Source organism: Rhinoraja longicauda, chromosome 10 (genome assembly GCF_053455715.1).
Source record: "Rhinoraja longicauda isolate Sanriku21f chromosome 10, sRhiLon1.1, whole genome shotgun sequence".
NCBI lineage: Eukaryota > Metazoa > Chordata > Chondrichthyes > Rajiformes > Arhynchobatidae > Rhinoraja > Rhinoraja longicauda.
The window spans coordinates 5,430,860-5,451,028 of record NC_135962.1 but is presented as its reverse complement, the minus strand read 5'-3'; the positions used below and the strand labels follow the sequence as shown (position 1 = coordinate 5,451,028).

General features: G+C 42.4%; 1 protein-coding gene across 1 annotated transcript; it reads left to right on the top strand.

Moving 5' to 3' along the window:
- Nucleotides 1-86: 86 nt before the first annotated feature.
- oip5 (opa interacting protein 5) lies at nucleotides 87-14,553 on the top strand. The gene is made up of 6 exons (XM_078407055.1): nucleotides 87-106; nucleotides 3,850-3,997; nucleotides 5,501-5,567; nucleotides 9,065-9,187; nucleotides 12,465-12,546; nucleotides 13,106-14,553. Exons 2-6 carry the CDS (start codon nucleotides 3,862-3,864, stop codon nucleotides 13,250-13,252), a joined length of 555 nt encoding a protein of 184 aa, XP_078263181.1. The 5' UTR covers nucleotides 87-106; nucleotides 3,850-3,861; the 3' UTR covers nucleotides 13,253-14,553.
- The last annotated feature ends 5,616 nt before the right edge of the window (nucleotides 14,554-20,169 follow it).

The following is a 20,169-nucleotide window of genomic DNA, read 5'->3' as shown; positions in this document are numbered from 1 at the left end:
AGTCAATGATCGCGCCGTAGCCGGCAGCGGGTCACGTGAGCTGTGTTTGAATGGCGCGGGCGGGAGCCGAGTAACGGCCGGGGGGACGGACGGGCGGAGCCGCCGAGTAAGTAACGAGCCGGTGATCTCAATCTAAAAAAAGGGGTAATGTTAGGTGTGGGCGGCTGGGCCAGGAGGCTCACCTGCCGAATGTGGGCGCTATGAGATATGAATAGACTATAAGGTGTAGGAGGAGGCCATTCGGCCCTTCGAGCCTGTACGCACCGCCATTCAATGTGATCATGGCTGATCATTCTCAATCAGTACCCCGTTCCTGCCTTCTCCCCATACCCCCTGACTCCGCTATCATTAAGAGCTCTATCTAGCTCTCTCTTGAATGCATTCAGAGAATTGGCCTCCACTGCCTTCTGAGGCAGAGAATTCCACAGATTTACAACTCTCTGACTGAAAAAGTTTTTCCTCATCTCTGTTCTAAATGGCCTACCCCTTATTCTTAAACTGTGGCCCCTGGTTCTGGACTCCCCCAACATTGGGAACATGTTTCCTGCCTCTAACGTGTCCAACCCCTTAATAATCTTATGTTTCGATAAGATCCCCTCTCATCCTTCTAAAGTCACCTGAAAGTACATGTGGAGGAAGGAACTGCAGATGCTGATTTACACCGGCAAAGATGGACACAAAAAATGCTGAAGTAACTCAGCGGGACAGGCAGCATCTCTGGAGAGAAGGGACGGGTGATGTTTCGGGTCGAGACTCTTCTTCAGACCTGATTAAGGTTCTCGACCCGAAGCGTCCACCATTCCTTTTCTCCAGAGTTGCTGCCTGTCCCGCTGAGTTACTCCAGTATTTTGTGTCTGTCTGCAGAAGGTATATTTATGATTTGAGGGTCATCTGGTGCCTCCAGCACCAATAGTTATATATTTACTTATCTATCTACCTATTTATTTACTTAATTCAATGCTATTTTTACAATATATGTACATTCAAAGTAATATATGCAGCGCACGTAATGCAATCAGCACGTCCTTCCTGATGCTCATGTACCAACCAAATCAGTGCATAATCCTGGCGCAGGTCTCTAGCAGTTGAAGAAGGCTCTCTAACTGTAACGTCACTTATTCCTTTTCTCTAGAGATGCTGAGTTACTCCAGCTTTTTGTGTCCATCTTCAGTTTTAACTAGCATTTGCAGTTCCTTCCTACACTCTTAACAGTGTGAGTTTGGTCCACATTCCAGCATATGCAATCTCTTCATGCTTCCAATACATATTTGTACAAGGTTCTCCGGTTTCCTCTTTGAACAATGCACACATCAAATGTTTGAGAGGCAGCTATTGCTTATTGTATATTTATTATTTCTGCTTTTGCATTAATGTGAAGCTATGGCAAATACGAATGTCATTGATCCTGCTCCAGTGCACATTGCCAATTCAGCTAAAAGGTGATGGGGATAGCTCATGCATATAATAATTAAGGAAAATCCAAAGAGATTTTATGTATATTAAGGAGAAGAGGGTAACAAGGTAAGAAGAGGGCAACATTTTCAAGTATGTCTCCTCTGTTTTTGCTGTGGAGAAAGAATGAAGTCTGGGGAATTTGGGGCCAGGTAATGAAGATGGCTTGAGGACAGTCCGTATTATAGAGCATGGAAACAGGCCCTTCGGCCCAACAGCCACGCCAACCAAGATGCCCCATTTACACCAATCCTGCCTGCTTTTGACCCATATCTTATTAATCTTTCCTATCCATGTACTTGTCCAAATGTCTTTTTTAATTTTGTGATAATACCTGCCTCACCTATCTCCTCTGGCAGTTTGTTCCATACACCCACCATCCTTTGTGTGGAAAAAGTTGCCCTTCAATTTGGTATTAAATCTTTCCCCTGTCACCTTAAACCTATGTCCTATGGTTCTGGGTAAAATACGCATTTATTCCCCTCATAATCTTGTACAGCTCTATAAGATGGCCCCTCATCCTCTTGCACTCCAAGGAATAAAGTCCTAGCTTGCTCAACCTCTCCCTACACCTGAGGCCCTCGAGTCCTGGTAACACCCTCGTAAATCTTCTCTGCCCCCTTTCCAGCTTAACAACGTGTTTCCTATGACAGGGTGACCAAGACTGAATACAATACTGATGAAGGCCAATGTGCCTTCTGGACTGCCTTATCTACCTGTAACGCCACTTTCAAGGATTGATGTACCTCGTTTCCCTTTCCCCTGATTCTCAGTCTGAAAAAGGGTCTCGACCCAAAACGTCACCGATTCCTTTTCTCCAGACATGCTGTTTGACACATTCAGCTTTTTGTGTCTATCTTTGGTTTAAACCAGCATCTGCAGTTCCTTCCTACACAGCCATGTACCTGCACTCCCCACAGCTGCAAAGATCCTGCCCTGGTTTGACTTCCTAAAATGCAACACCTTGCACTTCTCTGCATGAAACTCTATTTATTAACTGTTCCTCAGCCCACCTGGCCAACTGAATGAGATCCTGCTGCAATTTTTGATAACCGTCTTTGCTATCTACAATACCATCCATATTTGTGTCATCTGTAAACTTACTAATCATGCCTTCTACATTCTCAAAAAATTGTTGATATCCACCACAAAAGCAGTAGGTCCAACACTGATCCCTGAGGCACACCACTAGTTACAAGCCTCCAGTCTAGTAAATAATCTGCTTCCTTTCACGAAGCCAATTTTCTAGCCAGTCGGCTAGTTCTCCCTAGATCCCATGCACTCTAACCTTCCAGCAGCCTACCATGTGGATGGCTTATCGAGTGGCTTGCTGAAGTCGAGGTGATGCTGGATATCCGAAAATGCACGAGGGTTGATAAATCTCCTGGGCCTGATCAGATATATCAGACAGCACTGTGGCTGAGGTTTATTATTGTCACATGTACCAAAGTACAGTGAAAAGCTTTGTTTTGCATGCTATCCACCAAAAACCTGAGATATATCATACATAGATACAATCCATTCGAACTCAAGTATAAAAGAAGAGCAAAGGGGAAGATTTAGTACAGTTCTGTGGGAAGCTAACAAAGAAATTGCAGGCACCCTGGCGGATAAATACTAATCATCATTAGACATGGGTGAGGTGCTAGAAGACTGGAGGGTGGATAATGTTGTGCCTCTATTTAAGAAGAATATAGTTTTATAAGTTCATGAGAGAAATAGATAGGCTTAATGCACTGGGTCTTTTAACCGGAATAAAGGAATCAAGAACCAGAGGACATGGGTTTTAGGTGAGAGGAGAAAGATTTTAATAGGAACTTGAGGGGCAACTTTTTCACACACAGGATGGTAGGATATATGGAATGAGCTGCCAGAGGAGGAAGTTGAGGCAGGTATTATAACAACATTTAAAAGACATTTGGACAGGTATGTGGATAGGAAAAGTTTGATACCGACCAAATGTGGGCAGATTGGACTCTGCTGGATGGGGCATCTTGGTCAACATGGGCAAGTTCGGCAGAAGAGCCTGTTTCCATGCTGTGTGACTGATTCTAAGCACTTGTTTCTCGATCCCAAGTCATGTTATTAAAACTAGAAAGAGATATGTGCAATGTTGACAAATTGGTCAAAACAAGCTGTCATCTCATCTTATTGGAAGCTTTGTGTGTACTTGATGCTTCCTATGTATCATGTCCCGATATATAATGGACAAATAAGCTTTACTGTGCTTATAGAATTCAATATTTTAAACATAGGGAGCAGTTATTTGGCCTTTTGCATTCATGTTGTGTACTAAATGTCTGTTTCAGTTGTGAATACTCATTTAAAAATTATTCAATTTACATATCCTTGTTAAAATGACTGTTCTGATCATTCTCCCCATCTTTCGACGTGTAGTATCCTTTCCAGATGGATAACATGGTGATTGGAGGCCTGAAGTTGAACAATTGTGTGATATTCCATTGCAAGAAGTGCCACACTGTACTGGGAGATTCTCTGCAATGCTGTGGTTCCAACGCAATGCTCAATGTGCTGATGTGTTTAAGTAAGGTTTGGGTGTCGAATTATGGATGGTGCAATCTTGCACGTAGATCTCAGACTTAATCTAGGGTGGGTGTTGAGTGACTGCTAGGCCCATGGGTATCTGGCTTTCAAATATTGCTGCTTCACTTTCATTTCCACACATTTAGTTTAGTTTAGTTTAGTTTAGAGATACAGCGTGGAAACGGGCCCTTTCGGCCCACCGGGTCTGCGCCGCCCAGCGATCCCCGCACGCTAATGCTATCCTACACACACTAGGGACAATTTTTACATTTACCAAGCCAATTAACCTACAAACCTGTACGTCTTTGGAGTGTGGGAGGAAATCGAAGATATCGGAGAAAACCCACACGGGTCATGGGGAGAACGTACAAACTCCGTACAGACAGCACCCGTAGTCGGGATCGAACCCGGGTCTCTGGCGCTGCATTCGCTGTAAGGCAGCAACTCTACCGCTGCTCCACTGTGTGACACTGTGTGATTGGTAACATTTAAAGTAGGTGGTCACCAACTTCTTTCTGGGAGATTTAAGGATATAGAGAATGTGTACACACTAGTGCAGAAATTCATAAAGAAATATAGTTGTTCCACATTGACATTTATTTAATTCCTGATCTTTCTCTTTATGCATTTTCTGTGCATAAATGTGATTTATAGATTGAGAGCATTGAATATTCCTGCGACTGGTAAGGGTGGTTTGTTGCATAACACAAGATGATGTAGACTTGGATAATACGCGCAGGTTTAGAAGAACAAGAGGTGATCTAATTGAAACATAACAAATGCTAACGTAATTGATGCAGGATGAGATGTCCCCCAGCTGGGCTGAGCAGAACCTCAATCACAATCTCAAAATGAGGGGCTGGCTATTCGCGACAGATGAGGAGAAATGTATCCACCTCGAATCTATGGAATTTCCCACCAAAGACAGCTGTAAAGGTTTGTTCACATAAGCCTATACAAGGCATGTGAATAGATTTTTAGGTATTAAGGAAATCAAGGCGGGGGGGGGGGGGGGGGGGGTAGTATGACAGAGTTGACCTGAGGGAAACAAAAATCTACTTGAATGAGCAGTTATGGGGGCAGAATGGACTAATCTTTCAATTCTGTATGAATGACAAACAACACTGCAGTCCATATCTATCTTCATATCCACATATGCCAATTATATTGAGTGATATTGGTGTATTGCAAACTTTTCCTTCTCTTGATGCTTCATCAGGACATGATACCTGAAAATAATGGCGAGGTTAAATATTGGCATTGTCCACTGTGGTGGTCTCTAAATTTAAGCTTTGGATGAGGCACTTAGTCTTTGTGCACTGCAAATTATAACCTCTGCCTCATTGCAGGAGCTTATTTCTTGAGTACTGTGGCAGAATTCCAGAAAGCCATTCCTGAGTACAGGTGAACACACAAATATCTCAGGATTATGATGCAGTTGAAATGTTTTTAAGTCTTCTCGTGGAAATAAATGGAGGTCTCATATCTGCTGTCTTGCTTTCAGGGGTGACTGAGAATGTGGAACTGGATCCTACTGTTTTAATAGAATGTGAAGGGCCGCTGTCTGAATGGTGAGTGTAAATGTGTGAGCTGTAAAATGTTACTTTCAGGACTGCTTACGACACGCAGAGGTGATGCTCCCAATTCTGCGCCATAGTTCTCAAGTAGCGGAGTCAACCTATTTTCAAATTTCACCTGTTTTATTCCTTATTGGAATTATAGGAGTCTACATGGATTTTACATAAAAGGGAGCCAATATCATTTTCAATCATTTTCTGAGCTAAGGCGAAAGAGCAGGGAACAGAGGATTTCCCAGCTTACAATGGGACTTCTTTCCAAGAGAGAGAATTTGAAAGGAGGAAAAGTTTGGTTAAATATTAGATCGATTCAGAGATGCAGCGTGGAATCAGGCCCTTCAGCCCACCGAGTCCACGTCAATCATTGATCACCCATTCACACTCGTTCTATATTATCCCACCTTTGGATCCACTCACTACACATTAGGGGCGATTTACAGAGGCCAATTATTAACTTACAAACTGGCACATCTTTGGGATGTGGGGGGAAACCAGAGCACCTGGAGGAAACCCATATGGCCAGAAGATGAACGTGCAAATTCTACACGGACAGCTCCCAAGGTCAGGATCTAACCCTGGTCTCTGGCGCTGTGAGGCATCACCCCCACCAGCTGGGCCACCCTTGGGGAAAGAAACCTTGGATAGATCACATTTGATTTTGCTGTCGTTTTATCTCCACATTAGAAAAGTATGTTAATCTGTTGGAGAAGGTGCAAAGAGAGATGATTCTAGAACTGTGTGGTCAAACTTGGAGAGCTGAGAGGTGACTATTGCAATTGGTGTATTATTGTCACATGTACTGAGAAACATGAAAAGGTTTATTTTGTGTGCTATGTAGTCAAATCATACAAGCCATTTACAAGTACAATAAGTTGTGCAAACCGATAAATACCAGAGTGTAGAATATAGTGTAGCAGTGTTATACCTTTACAGTTACGGAAAAACTGGTGCAGATAAAATAAGTTCAAGGGTTGCAATGGAGGTTGGGAGATCGGGACTTCACTGTTAGCTTATAAGAGTGCCATTCAATAATCTGATAACAGTGGAGAAGAAGCTATAAGTGAATCTGGTGGTACGTGCTTTCAAGTTTTTGCATCTTCTGCCAGGCAGGAGAGTGGGGAAGAGGGAATGACCGGGATGTAAATGGTCCTTGATTATATTGACTTATTTCCTGAGGCAGGGTGAAGTTTAGATGGAGTCGATTTGGGCGGAGGGGGGGATAGGTTTGGGTGATGAACAGAGCTACATCCACAAATCTCTGCAATTTCTTGCGGTCTTGGGCAGAACTGTGATGCATCCCAATGTGGTTTCTGTGGTGCATCTGTAGAAGTTGGTTGGAGAAATGCCAAACTGTCTTACTCTTCTGAGGAAGTAGAGGTGTTTGTGTGTTTTCTTGGCCATGGTTTCCATGTAGTTGGTCCAGGACAAATTATTGGTGATATTTGCGCCTTGGAACTTGAAACTCTCCACCATCTCCACTTCAGCACTATTTATGCTGACTGTGATGTGTACACCACCATGTTTCCTGAAGTCAATAACTCGCTCCTTGCCGACATTGAGGGTGAGGTTGTTGCCACAAATTAACCTAATTGGAATTCAAGAAAATGGTTTAACTTAAGAATGAATGGAATTTGCTTTTACATGGAACAGTTGAGACAGATCACACAAACACATTTATGGAGGCCGAATAAACCTAAAAGAAAGGAATGGAATACATTTTCAGCCTAGACTTGATAGTCATGGGGATAGATAGGTGTTTTTGAGGCCAATTGCAAGACTCCAGGATGGTGTGTTGCCTCCCTTGTGCCAAGCTGAATGATGTCTCCGAGTTTCTGAAAGGAGAGGGTGAGCAGCAGAGTTTGTAGTCTATATTGGTACCAATGATATGGGGAATACGAGACTGGTCTGGCAAAGGGAATTTAGGAAATTGGGTCGAAAATTGAAAAACAGGACCTCTAGGGTTGTAATCTCCAAGTGACATATGCTGGTGAGTATGGAAATGAGAGGATAGAACAGATGAATGCTAGGTAGAAGATCTGGTGCAGGAGGGAGGGCTTCAAGTTTTAGAAACAAGCTGAGAAAGGAACAGGTCTTCTCAGGGAACAGGGAGGGAATCTATGCAAGGAGCCAGGGGATAAGCGCTGGACCCTAATGAATATTTCGATCAGTATTCATCAAGGAGAAGGCTGAAGAGTTAATGTGAAGGCACACTGATATTCTGGATTTCAACTGGGTCAGGAAGGATGATGTGATAGAAATATTCGAATATAGAAATTATAGGGTAGATAAATAGTCAAGCAGCAATACTGATTTTCTCTAAACAATCCAGATGTACAATCAATGCAATTTGGTCAAACTCGGGTACCAGGTGGAGAGGAGGGCACAAAGTGAAATGTAGCAGTCAAGGAAAACAGTTAAAACTTGCAAGGTTAGTTTAGGCAAAAGATAGAGAAGTGTCAAAACGCACACCACCAGATTCAGGGGCAGTTTCATCCCAGCTGTTATCAGGCAACTGAACCGTCCTATCACAACCAGAGAGCAGTGTTGAACTACAATCTACCTCATTGGTGACCTTTGGACTATCCTTGATCGGACTTTGCTGGCTTTACCTTGCGTTCAACGTTATTCCCTTATCATGTATCTATATACTGTAAATGGATCGATTGTAACCATGTATTGTCTTTCTGCTGACAGGTTAGCACGCAACAAAAGCTTTTCACTGTACACTTGACAATAAACTAAACTGAAACTAAAAATGGAAACAGGCCCTTCAGCTCACCGAGTCCACACCAGCCATCATTCACCTGTTCACACTAGTTCTGTTGCCCAGCATTCTCATCCACTTCCTACATGACAGAGGCAATTTTCCAGAGGCCAATTAACCTAAAAACCCCGCACGTCTTTGGGGTGTGGGAGAAAACTGGAGAACCCGGAGGAAACCCAAGTAGAAGTTGCAGGGAGAAGTTGCAAACTCCATACAAGTAGTACCCAAGGTCAGGATCGACCCAGGTCTCGGGCTCTGTGAGATTGCTGCACTATCTGCTCTAAGTAGGTCTGAATTGTGATTAATGAACTTTGATCAACTATCGGATGATGGTGGATGTAGTTAATAGCTGTCAAGGGAGATAAGACTGAAGGTTAACTGGTTATGCCATGTTACCTTTGATAGCCGCAGTCCTACTACTTTGATAGCCGCAGCCGCAGTCCTATCAAACTATTTTCCTAATCAGTTGTACAGCACTTTGGTCAACGTGGGTTGTTTTTAAATGTGCTATACAAATAAATTGACTTGACTTGACTTGACTTGACTACTGTACAGAAATGTCCATATGGTTAGAATTGAGTGATTTATTTGAAATAAAATTACGTATAAGTTTGATGGGCTGTGGTTGGAATGCAGTGGATGAGACTTTGCAATTGTGATGTCAACAAAATCGGAAATATGTTTGATAGTTTACTTTCCATTACCATGTATTGTCCTTTCTTTGTAGCCTTTACAAGTGCCTGTACTGCACTTACTGCAAAGCCAATGTGGGCATTGTTCCTTTCTCTACAACAGATGTGCTGGCTTGCCTGCGTGGACTGTACTGTTTGGACAAGGATATGTTGCACTGGTGAGTAGCGAACAGCAGCATTGTTTGAGATCTATGCATATTTTTGAACAATATGTGCACATCAATGACCCTTTCTTTCTATTAGAACATAAATCTCGGGAACAGGCCCTTCAGTCCATGACGTCTGTGCCGAACATGAAGCCAAATTAAACTGATCATATCTGTCTACAAATGATCCACATGCCTCCATTTCCTAAATGCTCACGTGCGTGTACAAATGCCTTCTAAATGTCACCATTGTATCTGCCACTACTAATACTCTCTTGGCAGTGTGTTCCTGGTACTTACCCCATTGAGTACTTGCCACTAGAGAGTACTTGCCCTGGTACTTACCACTTACCACATTTAAAAATACTTGCCTCACAGATTTCCTTTAAACCTTCGTCTGTCACGCTACGACTGTATCCTCTAGTATTTGAGATTTCCATGTTGAGATAAAGACTTGGAGTCAATAAATTGATCCGAACAATGGTTCTCACAAATTTTTAATGTTATCAAGTCTACCTCAATCTCTGGTGCTCCAAAGAAACCGTCTAACCTCTCCTTATATCTAATCCACACCCTTCCTGTAATGTGGTAACCGAAACTACACACAATACTCCAAATGTGGCCTAACCAAGGTTATGAATAAGTTTATTGGCCAAGTATGTACACATACAAGGAATGTGCCTTGGTGCTCCGCTCGCAAGTAACAACACAAACATACAGTAAACAATTAAGAATAAATCATAAAACATTAAGAATACAACATTACAGTTTAAACATGTGAGTGAAATAAACCAGAGCAAAAAGAGACTACAGACTTTTGGTTATTGAGTAGAACTACCACTCGCAGGGAAAAAAGCTGTTTTTATGTCTGGCTGTGGCTGCTTTGACGTTTACACTCAACATCCTGATTAATATAGGCTATCTGCCAAACAACTTTACCACCCTATCTCCTTGCATTTCCACTTTCAGGGGGCTATGGACTTGTACCCTAAGATCCCTTTGTACATCATTGCTCCTCATGGTACTGCCAGTTGTTGTATGCCTTTCCCTTACACTAGATCTCTGACAGTGCGACATCTCCCACTTGTCTGGATTAAATTCAATCTGCCATTTCTCTATGTATATTTTGTGATAATATGTATGTGTGCATATGGTGTGTATATATGTGTATGTGTGTGTATACATGTATATAGTATAAATAAATACGATATGTCAAGAGTGTTTTATTGTCAAATATCCTGAAACGGAACAATGAAATTCTTACTTGAGGCAGTGAATTATTGCAAGCAACATAGATCCCAGCACTGATCTGTACAGAATACCAGTGGTCACATACCTTCAGTCAGAGAGACAGCCTCCAACACTCCTCTCTATTCTGTAAACAAATCATTTATTTTGAATCCAAATGCACCAAGTCACCATGCATCCCATCTGTCTTAATCTTCTGGATCAGCCTACCATGACCAAACGTTTCAAATACTTTTCTAAAGACCAAGTAGACAACAAAGCTGCTTCAATGTTTGAAAGCCAAATTGGCGGCAAGAGTTCTGTAACCAAGGCCATCAGCAATGTTTCTGGGATGTAACAATTTGAGTATCATTTTGTGGTCTCACAGCAGTGCATTGCATAATATACAGGCACTCTCCAACTTATGTAATGGTTACTTTCTGTGGCATGCGGCCTTTTGTGTAGGCGTTGTCGGCTTGAGTTCTATCTCGCTGTTGGGGCCCTTGGGTAAGATTGCTGCCATTGCTGGCTGTAAACTTGAAAATATAATTTGCCTTGATTGCACTCGGGATGGAGTGTAGAATTGTTCATGCTAGTGCAGGTTTACATAAGTCGCCTATTGCACAAGTCAGGGAGTGTATTATTGTTTCTTTGACTTGGGGTAGCATCTCTGGTTATCGACGTTTCATTCTATGTTCTATTGAAAACTTTTTTGGTAAACTGGATATAATGTAATTGTATTCCTTAGAAGAAAGGAAATAGAAAATTTAAGAGATGACCACGATGTCCAATTTTAGAGACATTCTTTTAAGGAATTTGAAAGCTGAGTGTTTAGAGAGAATATTATCCACTGGTGGGAGTCTGGTTCCAAAAAAATAATTTGGAAATCTGAGAGAAGTATTCAGATAAGTTCGAAAACTCTTGTATGAAGAAGGGTCTCGACCCGAAACGTCACCCATTCCTTCTCTCCAGAGATGTTGCCTGTCCCACTGAGTTACTCCAGCATTTGTGTGTCTCTTGTATCCAATACCCTTTATGTGGTAATGGATATTCTCCCATGAAAAGTAGTTGACGCTAATCCAAGTAACATATTGCTCTGTGATCCTTCATTAGACTGGAGCTATTTAACAGTCAAGGTGCTTTCAGCAGACTCCAGCACTTTTTGCTGAGCAGATGTCTACGTATTTTCCATTCCTTCCTATTGGTTCTTCTTTTTTAGTTGTGGACATTGATGGTGGGGATGTGAGGTTAGCGAGAGTTGCCATTTGATCTGTAGATATTGGTGCTTACTCACCCTGATCTTTTCCCCTCCTCTGTACACTCATCTCCCTTTCCCTTTTATCCCCCTCTTTCTCCTCCTTCTGTCCCCTTCCATCTGTATCCCTCCCTCTGGCTTCGCATTTCACTCCTTCTCTTCTTTACTTATCTCTTTTTCACTTCCAGCCTTTGTCACGTGTACCACCTATCTCCCAATCATAAACCCCTCATCTGTATCAACTATCACTTGCCAGTTTTTTTTTTTTTCTGGCTTTATCCCTTCTGTCAATGAAGAAGGGCCATCTGTCCATTTCCTCCACAGATGCTACCTTGACCCACTGAGATCCTCCAGCACTTTGCTCAAAATTCCATCTTCTGCAGTCCCATGTGTCACCGGTATAACTAGTTTAGATTGGATTTGTGTCTCAAATGTTTGTTGACCAATTTTAAGGATTGAGAATTAGTTTAGTGTTGTAGTTCGTGTGTTCCAGATTCAATTTGAGACTCTAACATTTCAATATGATATTGAGTGCTGGGGTGTCATTCTTCCGAGTGAGGCATTAAATTATATTTAAAGGTAAAGGCCTAACAGCTGATTTGGCTGGTTGTAGAAATCCTAGAGTAATGAAAGAGAAAGACTTATGACGTTGTATCCTATGCATATTTTAGCTACCCATGTAATAATCCAAATATTTCAAACAGAATGATTGTTGGAGTGATTTGGGATACCTTAGGGGTCATTTAATGAAACGTATATTCTTAGAAACAAATCTGCAAATTCAACAATCCATATGTTACCTTTCAGCTACAAGTTGCAAAGCAATTCTGTCGTGGAAGCCTCATCCCTGAAACTTGAACCACAGAGCTTAACCCAGCACATAGGAGAGGTAATGTTGAGTTCAATAACTCCTATCCTATATCTTGGGAAAGGAAGACTGGTGGGTGGAGCTGGGGCTGGCTGGCTGTGAATTGGTTTTCTCTTTAATCCTGCATTGCTTTTGGGATATCTATAGAACTGTGAGTTTTCTTCACCTGGCTTGGCACCAGCCATTGACTGAGACTGCCGGGTAGACAATAGTCAATAGGTGCAGCAGGAGGCCATTCGGCCCTTCGAGCCAGCACCACCATTCAATGTGATCATGGCTGATCATTCTCAATCAGTACCCCGTTCCTGCCTTCTCCTCATACCCCCTGACTCCGCTATCCTTAAGAGCTCTATCTAGCTCTCTCTTGAATGCATTCAGAGAATTGGCCTCCACTGCCTTCTGAGGCAGAGAATTCCACAGATTTACAACTCTCTGACTGAAAACGTTTTTCCTCATCTCCATTCTAAATGGCCTACCCCTTATTCTTAAACTGTGGCCCCTGGTTCTGGACTCCCCTTTGTACTTTGCATGCTATATGTATTTTGCACATAATTCTGACTGATTTCTCCCTAACTTGCAGTTGAAAAGGCAGATTGTGGTGGCTCACTGTCGCCTGATGACAGCAATGAAGACGCTGGAGGAAATTATCGGAGTGGAGAGTGAGCTTGGGACAAGCTCCCTTGACCTGCAACACAAGTCTAAACCAGAGAAGTACCTTAAGGTGTAGGAAGGAACTGCGGATGCAAGTTTACACCGAAGATGGACATAAAATGCTGGAGTAACTCAGCCGTCAGGCAGCTGATAGCCCATTGAGTTACTCCAGCATTTTGTGTCTACGAACTGCAAGATTTCAGGTTTGCTTCAATTTAGACGATCAGAGCCATTGTCAATCGGCTGAACGTTTAACATTATTCGAAAGGGAATTTTGCCTTCTCTGAAGGAATTATGGCCGTGTTTGATCAAAGAGGGTCTAGTGGAAGAAGCAGCACTAATCTTTTAATTGCATGTGAACACCTTCGCTGGTGGTTGTGGTGAGATTTGGATGGTGTAACTTTCTCTTTGATTATGGACAGTTATACACGCGACGCGCACTGTCCAAGTGCTTTGCCAGATCAAATCTACTTCAGTGATACCTGATATTTAACATTCAAAACTGAAGCACCTTCTTTCAGTGTCGTCTTGGTTTGATCAAGTCCACATCATTCAATATAGATTATTTCAGATTGTAATACAGATGTGCAGTACACCCCTGTTCTGACTTAGTCCTGCTTTCTGACATTGAGCTATAATGTATCTGCACAGCTGTTGCTTGATCAGCTCCAATTATATTTGTGTGCTTTAATTGTACATCGCGTCCCTAATTCTCTTAGTTCACCATGCAATTCAACTATAAACAATAATTTAAATATTTGTCCAAGCTCCACCCATTTGGGAAGGTTGTGTTTATAAGTCACGGGGCAATGCCATTGGCTAATCTACCATTAATTAGCCATTAGTCAGAATGGCCATTGGCTGAGTTGTTAACTTTCATGAACAGCTAACTATCCAAACTGATTTTGGCTTTAAGCATTGGATGGGAGGGGCTATGTCTTACTACCTGCTGCTTATTAACACTTAAAATGGAAAGGTAGTGATCTGCTTGGATACTGATCAAAAAACAAGGTAAGTGCTGTTTGCATGTATTACAGCGTTAATCGTTCATGCCACAGTTGGAAGTGTTGGTGAATGTTACTTGTGCTATAAACAACAGATGGTGCTAACTTTTAATATCTTCAATAATTGGTTACCATTTGGACAGGACTGTTGCCTGAAATGGATACAGAACAGAATTCCATTATATCGGATTAGTCCAAATGTGGAGTTTTGTGCATTGCGGAATTTTGTTCTGGTTTGAATTACATTGTGAACATGTCACGCAATACCTGGTTTGGAGCAAATTCAATGCTCTTATATATTTTCTGTCTCATTATTGATGTTTTTGACATTTTTTAGAATAACTGAATGAGTCCTTCCATTTGGTTCCTTGATAGGTTTGAATTTATAATAAACAATTAAATGTCTAATACTATCGTCCTATTTGTGCTTGTGACTCCAGATTATGACACTTTCTAATGTTGAGCTAATTAAATTGAGTATGATGATCTAAATATACATTTATTAGACTTCACCCATTTCTTGCTTGATATTTATTCCCTGAGAAAGATCATAAAGTTTGGTTTAACTTTGATAGCAATGTTGCTGGTGTCTCCTTGGAGTTTAACAGCAACTGGTCTGTAAATTTCTAAGGTTGATTTTTTCTTCCAATACTCTGTTGGAGATGACTTGAGGGGTCCAGTCTCTGAATTTTATTTTCTGTGCTAATTGAAATCCTAGCCTCCAACTCCATTTTTGTCGAGGATATTTGTCATATTCCAGACCAATTGCCCAGAAAACCAACAGGAGGAATGATTCCCAGGCAAAATTAATGTTAGATGTAGTTTCAGATTTTAAGGATCCAGTTTGAAGATGCTGGTTGCAATGGAAAAGATTTGACTGGAATTTAATTTGGGCATTACTAGGGTTCAAAGCTCTGCCTTGCAGAGAGGACATTGGACCCAACTAGTCTGCACTTTTAGTCCAGATTCCAGCAGCTGCAATCTCTTGCACTTCAAAACCACACCTTTGTTTACCCTGTTATCTGCCTGTTTCTGTCCCTACTCCATCATCCCTTAATGGTAAATGCCTTAAACCTTGTAAGGGCAGAAAATAAGTAGAAAAGCCTAGTTTAAGAAGTATCTGCCCCTTTCGCAACAGGTAATGTTTCAGGTCAATGGCTTAAGGGCAATGTTCACTGTTTCTTGCTCCACTTAGGTGTTGCCTGACCTGACTATTTGCAACACTTGTTTCACAGTATCTACAGCATTTTCCTTTTTTAAACCTGTCTTATTCTGTATTTGCTTTGCAAAAATCATTTTTGGCTGGATTCTTTATTTTCAAAATACCAGGCAAAGTAAGCAAGTTAAATGGAAGAATTCAAATTGAAGTTGTTTTTATTTATGTTTGCAAATAAACTCTTAAAATATTGGAACTAATTGTTTACATTATTAATATCAAAAGCCTATCTGATTATCCAGTAATTAGTTTAGTTTGATGCAGCGCGGAAAAAGGCCCTTCGGCCCACTGAATCCGCACCGGCCAGTGATCTCCGCACACTAACACTAGTCCTATACACACTAGGAACAATTTACATTTATACCAAGCCAATTAACCTACAAACCTGTACGTTCTTGGAGGAACCCGAAGATATCTGAGAAAACACACAGGACACGGTGAGAATGTATAAACACTGTACAGACAGCACTCGGAGTCAGGATGGAACCCGGGTCTCTGGCGCTGTAAGGCAGCAACTCTACCGCTGCACCACCTTAATATTTGGAATGGGATCATTTGAGTTAAAAAGTTGTAATTTGGATGCAAGATTCCATTTCTATCGTAATTAGGATTGGGTAAAGAATTTCCTGGCTATAACTAGCATTTCTTGATCAACTAGATGTATTTAAGTCATCTGAGGCAATGAAAGAGAACCAGAAGGATTTGAACAAGGTCATGCATGGCGGTGAACGCATGAGGCAATTTCTTTCCTTCAATTGGGTGTGTCTGTGGCAAGTGAATGGATAAACATTTGAAGCAAAGCTTTAAATGGTTAATGAGGGCTAGAAGATCATTTTTTATTCTTCCCAGTGATTCAAAGTTGTCCGTTTCCCAAGGGGAAAGAAAAATGATCTGGTAACTTAATTTATAAGCCAATGTCATGACTTCTACCATTGTCAAGTCAAACGGTATTAGTCAGGGGAATGCTGCTAATCTATGATGTTCCTGTCCTAATGATGAACCATTGTTATGTTCTGCAAGCAGATTCGAGGAGAATAGGTGGACAGATACCAATATAAGCATCAGTATAGGTTTTGTTTTGAGGTGAGTGTTAGCAGCTTTTAAAGAAAGAGGGGACATTGCATGAGGAGTCAGAACCATCAATGTCAAGACCATCCTTTAGTTGGCATTACCACCTTCTCCCATCCCCTGAGCCCAGGTCAAATTTCCTCCAAAACTCCCTGTAACCCCTATCAACTTTCTCCAGATTGTCTCCAAACTCATCTTTAAATGATATCCACTTAATCCTATTCCTACCCACTCTTTCTTTCTGCCCACTGTGTTAATTGATATCAAGAATGTTTTGTATTATCCCAATCTTTCAAATCTGTCAGAGCCCCTTCCCATCTCCTCAACCTATTCATGTGTGTGCCCTTGCATGCTACAGCCCCGTATTCAAGTACATTTTCTCCAAAATTGTGTCCAGTACATGTTTGTACTCCAATTACATTTTGACCTGCCAAGCATTGAAATGGGCTTTGAACCTGTCTTGTTCCGTATTTACTTTGAGCATATCCCATGTCACTGTGCCTGCCTTGTCCATCTCAAATAAATGTTCTCTTTTTATTGCTATTGTCTGTCTCTTTTCATTAATCTACCTCTGCATTATTACAGGTGTCACTTAGGATCTAGCTTTCCTCGCACCTTGTGTGTTATTGTGGAAGAAAAATTAATATCCTTCCTTGCTTCATTTTGATTGGAATCGAACAAGGGTTGAACAATTGGAATTGAAAGGTTGCTTGGATGCGACAAATTAATTACTTCCACAGTTATCCTCTGGGGCATATCTCCTAAATATACACTGACAAATCTAGCTTGATCTTACCAACCACTTTGACCTCAAGTTTATTTCTTGCACACGTAGAAAGAACTACAGCATAGAAACGGGCCCATTCGTCCATCATGTCTGTGCTGCATGCGATGCCAAGTTATACAAATCTCTGCCCTGCATGTGATCCAAATCCCTCTATTCCCTGCACATCAATGTGCCTATCTAAAAGCCTCTTAAATTCCATATTGTATCGGCCTCCACCACCACGACAGGCACTCACCACTCAGTTTGTATATTCGCGTAAAACTTTACAATACAATACAATATATCTTTATTGTCATTGTACAGGGGTACAACGAGATTGGGAATGCGCCTCCCATACGATGCAATCATTTAATTAGCTAGTCCGTATTAATTATTAATTTAAACAACCCAACGAAACAAATTGTAACAGTTTTAAAACAGAATAAAGTGCAAGTAGATCTGTGTCGGATCACTGTGCGATGTGACCATCTGGCTCAGCAGGACCGGTTCATGGCAGCTATGGCCCTGGGGATGAAGCTGTTCCTGAGTCTGGAGGTGCGGGCGTAGAAGGCCTTGTATCGTCTGCCCGATGGAAGGAGTTCGAACAGACTGTTGCAGGGGTGTGAAGAGTCTTTGTGGATGCTGGTGGCTTTTCTGAGGCATCGTGTGTTGTAGATGCCCTCCAAGGCTGGTAGCTGTGTTCCAATAGTCTGAGCTCTATGGACTACCCGCTGAAGAGCTTTCCTCTCTGCCTCTGTGCAGCTGAGATACCACACAGGGATGCCATGTGTTAGGATGCTCTCTATGGTGCAGCGGTAGAATGTCGTCAGCCATGCACATCTTAAAATTGTATCCATCTATGGTTCTCATGATCTTTTAAAATCTTTATGATATAGTTTTATCAGGTCTCCCTTTAACATCTGATGTTCCAGAGAAAACAATACCATGTTTGTCCAACCTCTCATCGTAACTAATACCATCTAATCCAGGCAGCATTATGGTAAATTTCGTCTGCACCCTCTCAAAAGCCTCCACATCCTCCCTGTAATGGGGCAATCGGAACTGCACTCCAAATGTGGCCTCTAACCAAAATCTTGCAGAGCTGCATCAGTCAGGGCACTCAGTACAAAAGTCAGGAAAAGGCATGCAAACTGTAGTTATTATCTACTTGTGTTGCCACTTTCAGGGAGCAATGGCATTGGATTCCAAGATCCCTCTGCACATCAACAATGTAAAGAGCCTTGTGTTTAACTATACTTTCCCCTTGTACTTGACCTCCCAAAGGATTCAACTCCATTTGCCACTTTATGATGCCTGTTTCTGTAGCTGATCTCTACTGCTGTAGTAGCTTGGGTATAAATGTAGATGGTTTGGTTCGTAAGTTTACAGATGACACTGGTGGAGTTGCAGACAGTACGCTAGGCTATCCTCACTGCAACTCCACCAATAAATATGGTGTCTGTAAACTTACTAACCAACCCATCTACATTCACGTCCAGGCCGCTTTTATGTATATCACAAACAACAAAGTACCCAACACAGATCGCGGACCTCCAGCCAGAATAATATCTTGCCATCACAATCTTCTGTCTTTAGAGTTCTGAATCGAAACAACTAAGTCACCATGGATCCCTGCAAATACATTCTTTTCAGATGTTTCTATAAGCTTGCTTTTGAAAATTGCAATTGAATGTGAAAAATTGCAGACGAAACAATGGAATTAATACAATTGAGTCTGCCTCCTGTACCCCCGAACAAGGGAGCAAGAGAGAACAACAAGAGTGCAGGAAGAGAGAATAGTGAGGGAAGGAGAGAGGGTGATGAGAGAACAACGAGGGAACGAGAGGGAGTGATGAGGAAACCGGAGAGGATGAAGAGAAAACTGCGAGAGAACAACAGTGAATGAAAAGAGGAGAGAGGGAAGAGAAAGAGAGAAAAGAGATAGAATGAGAGAGTGGCCTGCGAGACAGGAGAGAAAATAACTAGAAGGAACGAGAGTGGAGAAAAGGGAAAGGGAACGAGAGAGTGGGTGAAGAGAAATGGGAGAGGGAGCGAGAGGATGTGTGGAAGGAGGGAATGGGAGAGGAAACCAGAAAGAAAGTGTGGAGAGAAAGCAGCGGAGAAGAACGAGCAGCCCTGGAATTAAAGAAGAAAAGTGGAGAACAGCCCGAGGGACGGGAGTGAGTGAACGAGGGTGAAGTAGAGAGCAGATCGAGGGAAAGTAGCTTAAGGGTAGTGCTGAGAACCGTCACAGACTGGCCACACACTGGCGGGCATGTCACTAGGTCAAGGATACCCTTGGTTCTTTGCCGGTCACGCAATGCTCTCCTGTACCTCACTTTACCCCCAGCCCAGGGGAAGGCTGGCTGCTCCCACTTCTCACCGACTGGAATGGATGAAGCCGAGGAGCTGACACTGGCCATGATGCGGGTAGAGTCCATCGCAGTGAGCCCAGCCTGGGGCACTGCGGCCTTCAGCCTCGAACCCCTGAAGGTCCAGCAGCCCTGAGTGGACAGAGCTGCAGGAGCAGCAGACTCCTGTCCACCTGCACCACCATGCTGCCACCTCCAGACTCTGAAACAGCATCGTCCCTCTGGGCAGCAGGGTGGAGCACAGCTCTCTGGCGCTGTGTGCGAGTGACCAGCAATGTTACAAGTGCAGGTAGACAACACACAATGCTGGAGCAACTCAGCGGGCCAGGCAGCATCTCAGGAGAGAAGGAATGGCTCACCCATTCCTGCCTGACCCGCTGAGTTACCCCAGCATTTATCGTCTACCTTCAGTTTGAACCAGCATCTGCAGTTATTTTCCCCACACACACAATGTTACAACTGCAATAGATTCATCCAGACCATACCACACACACACAGTACAGTGACAGGCCTGTCACAGCGGTCGGCGTGGACTAAGTGGGCCGAAGGGCCTGTTTGCGTGCTGCA